Source organism: Passer montanus, unplaced genomic scaffold, assembly GCF_014805655.1.
Source record: "Passer montanus isolate IOZ18808 unplaced genomic scaffold, ASM1480565v1 scaffold18, whole genome shotgun sequence".
NCBI lineage: Eukaryota > Metazoa > Chordata > Aves > Passeriformes > Passeridae > Passer > Passer montanus.
Genome location: NW_024365381.1, coordinates 6609760 through 6623525, shown reverse-complemented (window position 1 = coordinate 6623525; position 13766 = coordinate 6609760). Strand labels below are relative to the sequence as shown.

The following is a 13766-nucleotide window of genomic DNA, read 5'->3' as shown; positions in this document are numbered from 1 at the left end:
ATTTCCTCCTCTTGTATGGATGCAACTGCTTGAATAGCTAGGGGACTAATCTGGAAGCTGGAAACAAACGGTGGACATGGATTTCTTGCAAGGCAGATGTTAGAGTCTTAGGACAAACAACTGCTTGAATAGCTAGGGGACTAATCTGGAAGCTGGAAACGGTGGACATGGATTTCTTGCATGGCAGATGTTAGAGTCTTAGGACAAGGTGCTGGTCCTATTCAGGTAGGAAGAAGAAAGGAAACCAGCACTACGCTGTCCTTTGACACATCCTTTCTCTTCTAAGGTCCTATCTACTGCTTCATTCTGCTGTGGTCAGGACAGAGATGTAATCTGCTACTCTGATACCCAGTGGATGGGGGTTGTGCAGGCTTGGTTCCCTGAGTGTGAGGCAGGGAGTGCCAAGTTGCTGTGGAAAACCTGCATCTGTCTGTGGGTATGAGCTCATTGGCTTGGCTTAAGTGGCCTAGCTCACTGACAACATGCAGCTGTATGTAGTATGAGTATATATTCATATGTGTTATTCAGGTGTTAACTGCTATCAAGAGGAAAATGTCATGTAAATCATGATTTACTCTCTGCTTTGTGTCTCTCCCAGAGTTTCTGATATAACACGTAGGGGCTCTAGAAGGATGGCAGCTACTGACCTCAGAGCAGTTCCTTTGATTCCCTGTGAATGCTTTTTTACTTCATGGGTGGTACCTTGCAAGTGTCACATTACATCTCATACCCTCTGATTTGGCTCCAGGTGGTTTCTGCTGTAGTATCAACCTCTGCAGTTTCATTCCAAACCAAGTTTTGGTTAGGCTTTCTCACTTTTTGACTCCTTTCTCAGATGGAAAGTGGCTGTCCATTTAAGTTGCTCCTTGGTTATTTTTAAAAGTGATAAATGTATGAATGTCTCTACTTGTTCTGTCCATAGTTGCTCTCGAGTGTGCTAGGGACATGAATATTGAGATTTCAGCTGTATACTGAGATGGATGAAAATGTACATTTTATTATTAAGTATGGTTTATCTGAAAAATAAATACACTTGATATGCAACTGCCCTTAAAAGTCTGTTTCCTTTGTGAATGAAGCATAAGTATTTTCTGTACATCCAGCAGGAGAATGTACCTGTCTGGCAGGCACCAGGAGAAGGATACACACCTGAACTGGTGGAATTTCATCTCCTGAATGAGATTGACAGTAAGCTTCAACTTCTACTATCTGATGGGGAGCTTCCTGCTCTTTCCAGCTCTAGCTCAAAATGTCCAAGCCAGATGTATCAGGTAGGTTACAGATCGGAGCTCATTTGCATATATTTTATATGAAGTGTGTGCTGAGATCAATACTGCATATGGCTGTATTTGTATCTTTTGCATTTTTCTTTAGGATCCTCTATTTATTCATAAAGTTTATGTATTTAGGAGTGAAGTGAGAAATTTTAGCTGTAGAAAACAATGGAAAAATAATTTGTTGCTGTTTTGAGTCATATGTAATTCGAGAACTGACTTGTTTTTAAGAGTTGTTGATTCCACACTTCCAAGATACATGTTCAGAAATTGGTAACTTGTACATTTTTATCTGCATGAGGGTGGTTTTTTTCATCATAGAAACAAATTATGCATTTAATTTACCTTTGGGAGTTAGAATTAGGTTTCTTCTTATCTCAGGATACCAAAAGTGCCTGTTCCCTTATGATCTGAAAGATAAGGCAGTGACTGATAAGCAATAAAGACTGTAGAAGATAGATTGAAATTGTGTGTCCCTTGTTTTTCATGGCCTTTGTCTTTTTGTCTTGCCAGCAATATTGAGATTTGAAGATTAAAAATCAAGGTCTCAGCCTTGAGAAATGATTGTTTGAATTTTGTACTTAGAAGACTCTGATTTATCCCATGCCCTGATACGGTTGTCTCTGCTATAATGGAGTTTAAAACAAAACCCCCTAATTCTTATTTTTCATTTATTTGCACAAAGCTTGTTTACTTCTGTAATATTTTCATTTTATGGCTAGAACTGAAGTATCAGAGAATATCTGTAAAAATGTTCATTCACAAAACTGTTTTCATTTACCAGTGTATGAGAAACATCCTCTCTTTGAAAGACTAAAATACCTGTGGGCTTGTTTTTTTCTCCTTTTGTAAGGGCACTTTAATGTAATTTTTTTTTTATGGGCTTCTTTCTGAACGTGAGGTTTTGTTTTACTTCTAGCAATACTCCTCTGTAGCTCAGTTCCAGAGGAGTCACATTTTGATGTTGATCATTTACCAGCTGGGATCTAATGTGTGAAAAAGCACCTCCCTCTTGTTGGTAATCACATAACAAATGCAGTTGTTACCCTGAGCTTGCCAGTGATTGCCTGATCTTGTGTTCAGTGTTGCAAGACATCAGCTTGAAGTTAATGTGACTTGCCTGGGATAATGAGTGCTCTGTTTGGAAATGTTTGTCCAAGTTATTGTTGTTGCTTCCTTTCAGGTAATAGCCCAGAAATAGTTGAATAGAAACTTGAATTTAGGTGTATGCTAATTAAAGAGTAATGTATTATCTTTTTTGAGTAATATTAAACCTAACAACCAAAACCAGGTAGCTAATTCCTTGTTACTTTTCATTAGTGAAAAGCAGTTCCCTTCAGTTTTGTTTGACAGCATGTAAAAAGCTTTCAGACCTTGTAGTTCTCTGATTTTAATTTAGAATTAGCTTGGAGTTGCATGTGATGAAGCTGCACATTCTTTTCTTCCAAGAATTATGTTACATATAGCTTCCAAAATGCAAACACTTAATCACTGTTGCCTCTGTGGGAGATGTCCTTTTAGTCACTGATGGATCCTTTGCCAGGATACAGGAACTACTTTCTCACTCTGAAATCTTTAATAATGGGCTTCAATTATCCTGCAATACCATAGCTGAGCTGTAACAGAGGAGCAGACATGTTCATCTTTTTGTGCAAGAAGTCCAGTGGGATTAAGAATGCTTTTCCATGACTAATGTTCTCTTTTACATGGAAATGTTTCTCATCAAAACTGCATTTCTCTCAGAACTGTTTCTTTGCTTTGGTGCCAAATCAACTAAATATTTAAAAAAGTTTCTGTCTTACTTAATATTTTTGGGGAAGAATAAATGAAGTTGAATTTGATCCCAAAAGAAACAGGAAAATGATAGGCTGAAGAATATGAAATGTAAGATTGTGTGTGATGAGTACAGTTACCAGCTTGAAAAATTGAAAAATTACCTGAAAACGAAACCAAATTAAGATGGTATATAAAGAAATAATAATATCTGTAGGCTTGGTTGTTCTGGAAGATAACTAATGTGTATTATCATGAGGAGTTCTTTTGTAACTGATTGGGGGCTTTTTTAATCAAGAAAATATTCCCTTTTTCTATTATAGCAGTGGTCTACAGTTAGCAGTTTAAGATTAAATAAATACTCAAAATTCAGAAGATACACTAATTTTTCAATGAATGAAGTCCTTGATAGTTTATACTCTATGCCTGTGCTTTGCCAAAACAGATGAATTTCACAGATTATGATGATCTGTTTCAGAGCATGGCTAGAAGCAGGTTAATAAACTGATCAGCCAGTTTTATGCCTCAAGATGATTGTATGACCCTAATATGCTTCATTAGGTGGGATTTTGTTGTTATTTATGTATAAAATTCGGAGGAGAGAAAGCTCAACAAATAATTATGGGTACTTCAAATAATGCATATTTCTCTTTAGCGTTATGTTTGTTTCAGCTTTGGCTCTTGCTTAATATTTGTATTTTCCCTTATGTAAAATGTTTAAAAATTTTCTACAGATCTAAAAATATGAAAAACAAAGTAATCTTAAATGGACTTCTCTACTATGTACATGTGCTATATAATTGAAACAAAACGTATTCTGAAGTGTGCAAAACATTGATAATAAAATGTTTTCCTTGATATAATACTTTATACACTTCTTTAATGATATTTTGAGAATAATGTTAAAACATTAGTAAGTGGGGAAAAGCCTTGACTTTACTCATATTGTGTGAGTTTCTATCAGTTACTATTCAGGGATGAGAGAAGTGAGGCTGAAAGAACTACTTATGAGGAAGCAGCAGCTTAATGCTCCAGAGTGGTCAAATATAAAATAGATTATTGTGAATAATTATGAAAGCAACATTTAATGAAGCAGAAAATATGCTTGTTACAGGAAAGTTTACTGTCATTATGGTACTGCCAACTATTACTGATTGGAAATAAATATTAAACAATTTTTACTGTATTAAAGTAAGTTTATTTTCAAGCAACTAATATTTTGCTTTAAATGTCAGAACTCATAGATTTCCTTGATGTTTAGAAAAAGTTGTTTACAGATACAGTTTTTCATAAATAGTAGCTGAGGAATTTACTGTTGAATGTTGAATTGTGAAGGTTGTTTTTCTTTCCAATTAGTCATGCTACTTGGAATTATTTTCCTTGTGTGTCTATTAAAATTTCTTGAGCTGCTTCTGAAAGTAAGAATGAATAGAGTATTTTTTTGTTGTATGGCTGCTCATGCCCCTTTGTGTTGAATTGATTATCAAGATAGGGGAAGGTTTTTTGTTTAGGCTTTTTACCTTTGCCATTATTGAATTTTTCGATAGAATCTATGGTTTGCAAGAGAAAGCTCTGGGTTTTTTTCTGATTACAACATAACTTTGTAGCTTTGCCAACACTTGTCATTCTCAATGAACTGAATTACATGTAATACTAAAACCTGACTGTATTTGGGACTGATACAAACTTCAGAATCTAGTCCAAACCTATTGAAGGATGTGAGAATGTGTAACCCAAATCTTTAATAAAGGCTGGGAAATTAACTCCAAGTTACAGAAAGAGGGTTTTTCCTCGTTTACCATGATACCAAGTAAACAAAACCTGTTGTCATTTTGGCTCAGTTTTTCCCTTTTCCTTCTGGCTTAATTCTGATCCCAGTATGGTTAAGAGGAGCAAACTTTGAACCAGTAATTCAGTCACCCCTATTCTCAGAGCGTTTTTATTGTTGTAGTAGAAATTAATCATCCAGGTGTTAGATCTGGAGACTAAGAAATTAGTCTTAAAATGCAAAGAGTAAGAATCCTATGATTGAAATATGTTTTGACTGATATTTAGCTATTGTATTTGAAAATATACATAATGAAAACTGCATTTGCAGAATTTGACATTGATGTATTATTCTAAGCAATTCACTATTTTCTTAGTAGGAATCAGAAGAACCCTCATCTGTCTACAAAGCAATATAAAGTTATGTGGTTAACTTCTATCAATTATTTTCTCAGGAGCCTCTGGTTTATGCAAGCAGAAGCCTAGAAACCATTCCAGGTGAAAAAGTTCTGCGGGAGAATAAGGAAAAACGTGATCAACAGAATCGTCTGAAAGAAATAGATTATCAACTGGAATCCCTAGAGAGAAGTCTTGTAAGTTTTCTACTTTTTGTCATATTTTTATTCCTTCAGTCTGGGAATGTTGGAATTTATCATCCCTTGTATCTTCAAATAAAATCAAGTTCTTTAAACTTATGTAAATTTCTGAAGGAATCCCCAAAGAAATATGCAGGCAAAAGCCTCAAATAATTATTCTTAGTCTGGGAAATCTTTTTTTTTCATTTGTAATGCATACTTACCTTTAATATAGGATCTTTCAAAGACATTATCCTCCTCTCTTCTTCCTCAGAGGTGCATAGCATAAACAATAATATATAAATGCATCCTAAAAAGGATTTTTTAATGGCTCATATACTTCAGTGTTCTTTGAAGGACCAGATCTGATGAGAATATTGTATACACTAAGTTATTGTGGTAATCTTTCTTTATTTTCACTAAATTGAAAGAAAAATAGCATTGTTATATCTGTGCATTGTAGTAATTTGTTTCTTGTGTGTAGCTGATTTTAGAGTTTTTCACTTAGTAAGAAAAAATAAATATCTAAGTTTGTTGTGACTGACCAAAGATCCATGTAGCCTACCTGTTTGTCTTGGAGGTCTTTGTTCAGCAGTAGGTTTACTCTCCACAATAACCAGAGTTAGGAAATGTATTATTCCTGTTATCTTTTATAACACTCAAAAAAGGATCTCTAGTGCAGATCAAAAGCTTTGTGGTTTAGGTGGCAGCATAACCACAGTGCTATAATCTCAATTACTTATAGCATCGTTGCTATAGTTGCAAAAGCTCCAGCCACTCAACATAAGCAAGGTTTATTCTGGCAGTGCTGGAGTATACATGAAATATGAGAACAAAGACTTCAGACAAGGAAACAGTGATTGTTTTAGAAGCTGTTCACTTGGGTGTGTGTGACTACAGTAAGGAAGCATATTTACTTCTTATTTATTCACAGTACCAAAACAATAGTAGAACTTCATTTTAATACACTATTATGTTGTATTAAACAGTTAAAAGAGAGAGACAAATAAATAGGGGAAATCTGTGAGCTTTAGTATATTGAGTAGGTTAATGGGTAATCAGATAAAGTAAGTCTGCATATTGTAGTATTTTTCTGCTCATTGGCCTTTATATCACTTTTTGTTGCTACTGACCTTGCTCATGAGGCAAGCACAATCTGAGGAAGTGTGTCTGGGGATTGTATGATAGTCTACAGCAGGCCTGGGAAATGCAGTGGGCTGCTGACTCATTCAAATATTTTGTTTATAAATGGGTCAGTTCCAAAACTTGGTTGGGTTATAGCAGTTTTGTTTGGTATTACATTACATGCAGACTCTTGCAATATACCACCCATTCTTCCTTGACTAGATTGTGTGTATTTAAAACTCTAAATTGATAGACTGTAATGCCAATTTACACTGTTTATAAATACAGAATGTCACCTACACCAATGTGTAGCATTGTTGCTTGCATTGCAGCACCTGGCAGGGCTTCTTTAGGGGGACACACTGTCCTCTGATCATTGCTGCTCTGGAGCATGACTGAGATCATGGCATATGGATGTCAAATATGTGAGTAGTAGGTCCTCTGTGAGATACTTCAGATGTCAGTGAAGGTAAAGAAGTGTTGAGGTCTGAATGCAAGTAGGTTTTTCCTTCTAACAATAAAGTTAAATTTATAGAAAGATACATTTTCTTGAGTGAAAAAGAACAGCCTTAAAAAATAATGTTTTTTTTTCCTTTTTAATAAAACACATATAATAGAATTTTTTTTTCTTAAATCAGATAATTTCTATGCAGTTTTGTTTCAACCTTGTTTCTATACCAAAGTAATATTTTGGCAAATCTGGTCTCTGCCAAGACACTGCATGATGAAAAACTTGGGTTGAGGAAGGGAGTACATAGATTGCATGTTTCCAGAATAATTTAATAATTTCTGGAAATACTGGTTTTTATTCAATAGGTGGCACTCTTCACTGTATGTCAGAAGAGGAATGCCTAGGCATGGTTATAGGGAATATTTTGACTGGTAATAAAGTTGTCATTTCTGCTTTATAAAATGCAGGTTGTGAGAGATTTACCTCTCACTAATGGCAAGAGTCCATGTGTGCAGCTTTTAGCATTGTTATTTTTCTACTTTTTAAAAAATTGTGTATTTAAAATCCGTGTTTTTAAAATTCACATTGCATTTCAAGTTCTCCTTTACTCTTTCCTAAACCACTGTAATTTGCTGTGTAAAATTATAAACAAATTCTCTGCTCTGAGTAGAGGAGGTGATTTCCCATCAGTTAGGGGTGTTATTTCTGAATGCATAGATATACTTCATAATTGTAAAACACAGTATTTTACAAACATAGTATCTGAGAGAACTTATGTTAAAATGTATTTTGAAAAGTCCCTTGGACAAGATATTTGTGGTTTTCGCTTCCTAGGTGAAAATGATGAATAGCTTAACTAAACAGAATTTAGCTCTGTGTGTTAGGATGTTACTTGCAGTAGGTATAAAGTTAGCTCTATTAGCTTTTTTTTGGTGTATATGGTAGAATGCTGTATTTTCGCCACTACTGTAAAATGGATTATTTAAATTTATTTGTATCATGGTAAAGACCTTCTCTTCAAGGGGAATGAATACATTAATTGTATTTCTGGAGAAGGCTATTTAGTAGGTGCTGGCTTCTGAAATGATAACATTTATGGATTCCTCCACTACAGTTAACCTAATATATCATGTAAGACTTCATGGTCTCAGCTAAATCTGGGAGTAAACTCACAAAACAAAGACAGAAGATAAAACTTTAATCTACTTTACATTTGATATAAACACATAGAATCTGCTAAATATTACATTTGAATTAGTGAAACTAAGGGCTTTGGAATCTGAGTTCCTCCTTTACTTTGAAAAAAATTGTCCCTAGTGAATTAATATACCAAAGAACTTATTGTATGCATTGTTGAAATGCATTGTGAAATTTCAATCCAACTGAAATGTATCTGTACCGTGGTATCTGGGCCCTTGCTGAATTTCTTTTAGGTTTCAGTTTGACCTTAGTTCACTTGTTCTTCATCTGAAACCATGTCTGACTCTCTCCGCATTCTTTCATCTTTCAGTTTCCTGGAAACCACTGAGCTTATCTTTGTTTTGTGGATTGCATTGTTAACTGCTGCTTCAAAAAAATACCCAGTTCAGCTGCCAAATGCGTGTTGCTGAGCATTAATGAAAAGAATTTTATATAGAAAGAAAAATAAATGTAGTTATTTTTCAATTGTGGCTTTGTATCCTTGGCCGTTTGTGATAATCCAGTGGCACGTTTGATGATGTGTTGAATTTCTTCATGGCAGATAGTAGATTTAAATGCACATCAAAGCAAGTTATTATTATAGCTTTACCTTTGCTGCCTATATTTGTGTTGATTTTTAATGTATTACACTGGAAGCTGATTAATTCCTGCCAAAAGTCTATCTACACGTCTCTTTTTGGATTTTGGTTAAATATATAAAATCATAAATACTTCAAATGCATATGGAATATATATGCAAGTAATAGTGTGTATGCACACATATAAATACCAATTACCTCTTGGCACACTGATACCTACTTGAAAAAAAGGTGTCCTCTTACTTCTAGTAAGTGCTTTTAAAACAGAAGCTCTATGTAGTTACCCTAGTCTTAAATTTAAATTTATCAGATATCTGTACACATCTAGGAATTATTTTTTCCAAGTTCATGCAGTCTCATGGCCAAATGCATTGTATGATTGTTAATTATTGTTGTTTTTTTTTTAAACGCAAAGTAGTGTTAGGAAAATATACATTTGGTTATTAGAATAGCTAAAATTTGCAGAAAGGTGTGCAGCCAGGGAGGATGATGAAGAACAAAAATAATAAATGTGGCAATGCTCTCAGGAGCTTTGATTACCTGTAGGAGCTTACTGCAAAAAGCATAGTTCTTATCTTTTTGATGCAAAATAAAGTGTATCTGTGGGGAAATCTCAGGGTAAAATTAATTACTATTTGGTCCTGGAGAAGGTCTTACATCACTTGCATCATTTACTGTGCATCAGGGTGATGATGGGGTTTGTTGTTACACATAGTCTTGTTCCAGTTTTAGCCTGGTACTGATTGAATTCAGTGTACCTGATCCCGAGTCTGTATTAGGCAGCTTCCAGAAAAGAAGAATAATTTCTTCCTGACCTCTGCCATAGTTCCTTTCCTTCCTTCTAAAGGGAAGAAGAAAGTAACATATGGCCCTACCACATATCTGGAAAGTAATTTGTCAACTGTAATATGTTGTATCACAGTCTCTCCAGAAATTAACAACTAATACTGTAAAACACAGAAACCTGGCCATATTTTTAACTATTCTGTGCATTGGTAGTCCTTGTAGATTACGGCAGATAAATAGCAAACATCTTTATTTTAATTCATGTGATATCATGTGGTGTCTGGCTTCTAAATATGCATGTTTTTGTCCATAAAAGTAGAAATTGTTTCATAAAACATTGTACCAAGTAAAGGGAAAAAGACAGGCTATCTAAATAAAGTTGAGATATGCCATTTTCTATGTTATTTCTTCAAAAAGTATCTACCAGGTGCTAAAGTCACTTGTCAAGCTGTTGTCGATCTTCAAACAAATCTTGTTTATTCAGGTTTTTCAAGACTTCATTCTAATTGTGCAATTGTACAGGGTTGTTTCAGAGCGAAATGTGGTGGCATTTCCACCTGGGAAAATATCAGTGTGAAAATCTTACTTTCTTCATTTAACAGCTACTACATATGAGAAGAGAGAAATAAGATTAATAGTAGACTGACAAAATGTAAACATTTCACTCATGATTTAAATAAATTTACTGTGTATTGATTGTTTTCCATGTACTGTGGATAAGAATGGAGTGGCTGCTTAAAGGATTTGTAAAAAATATTTTAAAACTACATGTTGCATTAAGATTTAATAAAACTAAATAATTTTTGTACACATGTTGAATTTTAAAAACTAAATTATATTAAAATATTGATAAGCTAAACCCTTAATGATGCTTCTAGTTTATATGGAAAATTAAGATGATATTTATGTACATGCCTGTTAAATTGAACTGCATCCATATGGTGGTGATAAGTAATATTGCCAGTTGCATCATAAGTATTAGTTATGTGTTGATACTGTATATGAGAAATCATTGCTGGAATTTGGTACCTGTAATGGGACCTGTTTTAAATATAATGGATTTCTAGGTAACAATGATCAAATTTTCTCTCCATTCAATGTAGTGATCCTCCTTCTCCCAAAATGTAATTTCCAGTTGAGACAACTCTGCTGGTTTACAACTCTGCTATATTGTGGTGTTTGTAATCATAAAATAACAAAGCATCTCTGAGTACACACCCATCTCTAAATTCATGTAGTGCTACTTATAGTCATTGTTTGATCTCCTCCCGTTTTGTGTCTCTAACATAGCTTAAGTGTAACTGCACTGCTTTCTTAATTTTGTTTATTTAACGCCATCAAACAGATTATTGTTGGAAATGTGCTTTTTCTTAGACAGTGAAAGAGTCCATGAAAACTGACTTGCTTCTGTGCTCCTGTGTTACTTATTCCGTGTATCTTTGTCACACTGCTGTCCTCTCTGAACTCAACAGTGTTGTTGTATTTGCCTATTACTTTTTTTCAGTATGTCATCAATTTTTCTGCCTCCTGACCTCTCATCATCTCCAACCTGGGTTCCATATATCTACTCAAAATGCTCTTTTTCCTTCTTTCTAAACTCCCCTTTCAACCTGTTATCCTTAGTTCATGGTTGAGATAAATACATGCCTTCAAAGCAGGAGGGTTCCCTTCATCCAATGGCTGTATTTGAAAAGAATTACTCAATGCTGTGCTCATGGCTGAAGCCTTCTGGTTAAAGACAGTCAAGCGTATTGAGCACTGGATTTTGGTGTTTCCCAGGTACTTGACTGTGTACATGTACCTTTTGTATGGATATACTTAACAAGTTTATTTGGGCTTTTAATTTCTCCTGCCTCTTCCCTGTTTGTACAACATGTAGCTTCACATTTCAATGCAATAACTGTGGTTTCTAGCTGTGGTAATATTGAAGTAATGCTTAAAAATTCTCTGGTTAGTAGGTGTCGACACTGTAAAATTTTCATGATTGAAGTGTGCATGTCCCTCTGAGGCAAGGAGAAGGTTTTTACCTGTTGTCACACATCTCTACTGGCAAATGCAGGACTTCCTCGTTCCTTGCTGCAAGTTAGCACTGTTCTTTAATCTCTGTAGGAAAGAGGAATTATTTTTGTTGGCCTGCTTGCACTCTGTACTCTAAGTGAAATAGTCAGGAAAAAGCCCTTGTTATTCTGCAAGTTTTGTTGGGGAAGGCTGTTCTGCTTTTCCCCAGGATGTCCCATTCAAATTAGAAATAAAAAACAACAGGGCTGCTGTGGAGGAAACCTTCTGCAATTAGAAATAAAAAACAACAGGGCTGCTGTGGAGGAAACCTTCTCTTAGGAAACCTGTACTTAGGTGTAACTTATCCTTTGTGGGTCAGCATCTTAATCTTTTGAAAAGTAGTATATGAATGCATCTCTCCATCTTATAATTGATGGCTGTGTGATTTTGAGTCTGTGATAAATGTCAATATAGGAAATTTTGGAAATTTATCTCATACCTGTGTGTGTCTGTAAGTCTGCATGTACGAGCTCTGTAGTAGAGCTTTGGTTTTATTCCTGAGACACTTTGGCTTACTAGGCCAGGATGGAAGTGTAATCTTACAGCATCTCTAAGACTGAAAGATATAAAGCATATAGCAGATGCACAGGTTGGAAATACTCCTGTAAACTACATCAAACTATTTGAAAGCCACATGGAGTTCCTAGGCCAAAACCTTCTTAAATGTCCTAGCTATATGTGACTTCTATAAATATTTTTAATATTTTATTGTTGTTGGCATGTTGTTTATTTCAGTTTAAGCTATACAATATTTTATGTATTTTCACCTATGAAAGGCAGTAGTGGTAAACAAAAAGTTATTTTCAGTATGATTCCTAAGAATTTTAAAAAATCCCATTCAATTTATAGATAAGAGAGATACTGCAATGAATGTTTTCAAACAAACTGATAGCATACTGTGATAAATCTGATAATCACAGTTTTATAACAAAGCTTAGTTGAAAGCTTGAAGTATTTCCAACAGAATTTTGGCTTCTAGAAAGTCTTCTGTGATGACAACAGCAGTATTTCTAGCATGAATGTAGTAATTTTATTTTCAGAAACAGAGTAATCCTGTTTACAGAGTCAAACAGAGTTGGATGGAGTAAAGATTTGGAAGTTTTTTCTCATATATCTAAATAGTCTAATTAGACATAATATTTTTTAGTTGTGCTGCTCAGCACAGGTCAGTATCAAAAAATACATAGGAGTCTGGGATGTCCTCTTTCCAGAAAATCTACACTTAAAATATTCCCTCTCATTAGAGCTAAGGGCATATAAACCTTTGATGGAAAAAATAGGTAAATACCTGACATTCTGCTACTGAGTATTAGTACTGGTTGCCAGTTTGGCAGGGTTGGACACCTCGTGGCTTGTCTCATGCTTAAGTCAGTTTTTTGATGCTGGACTGAGCATTTCTTTGTCTATGGCCTCTGTTTGGTACACACGCTCAGAGCATGCCAATACACCCAAGAAGCCATAGGTACAAAGCGTGTTATCAGGCATGTTCAAAATGATGCCTCTTTTCTTTCAGAAACATAACCTGGCTTAGAGTACACCCCCACTCTATTCAACCTAAACAATTTCATCTCAGTAGCTTTCTCTCCATTCTGCTTCAGGCAAGAGAGTGACCTAACTCTACACAGAAATATTTTTCTAAGATTTAGAGGAGGAAGGACATCATCTTTCCCATGGTGCTATTACGATATTCATCAAGGAACAAAGTATTCAGGGGAAAACCAGCATAAATTAGAAGGACCATATTTCTCTGGCCTGGTGATGGGTGGAATATTGAGCATTGGTTGTATCTCTCATGCAAAATTCATGAAGAGATTGTTGGACAAGAAACTTCCCTTTTCTCATGACAGTCTCATAATTGATCTAGATTAATGGTTTTCTAACACCATTACTTTTTTTTTTTTTTTTTAGTCCTAGTGCTTTGTTTCAGGGCTGTGATGAAAATTTTTGAGACTTGCTTACGTCCTAGCCATTGAAGTCTCTCCTCATAAAAAGAGAAATTAGGCTGAGACTTAGAAATGGCTTTCTGGGCACGTACTTCTGTAACTATGAGGGCAAGTGTAATTGTCACCACACAGATTGATTGTGTCCCTGTAAGAAGCATGGCCACATACTTTGTGATAAATCCTAACATTTAACAGTCCTCCAGTTCTTAAAGAAGCACGGTTGTAGGATCATCTCC

At 35.0% G+C, this 13766-nt stretch overlaps 1 protein-coding gene across 1 annotated transcript in view; it reads left to right on the top strand.

Annotated features, from left to right (window-relative positions):
* The window catches only part of FSIP1 (fibrous sheath interacting protein 1), a 69338-nt gene that overhangs the window by 12708 nt on the left and 42864 nt on the right, over positions 1-13766 (top strand). The window contains exons 10-11 of the mRNA XM_039705289.1: positions 1104-1271; positions 5270-5407. Coding sequence (XP_039561223.1) covers positions 1104-1271; positions 5270-5407 — 306 coding nt within the window. The remainder of the gene's footprint in view (positions 1-1103; positions 1272-5269; positions 5408-13766) is intronic.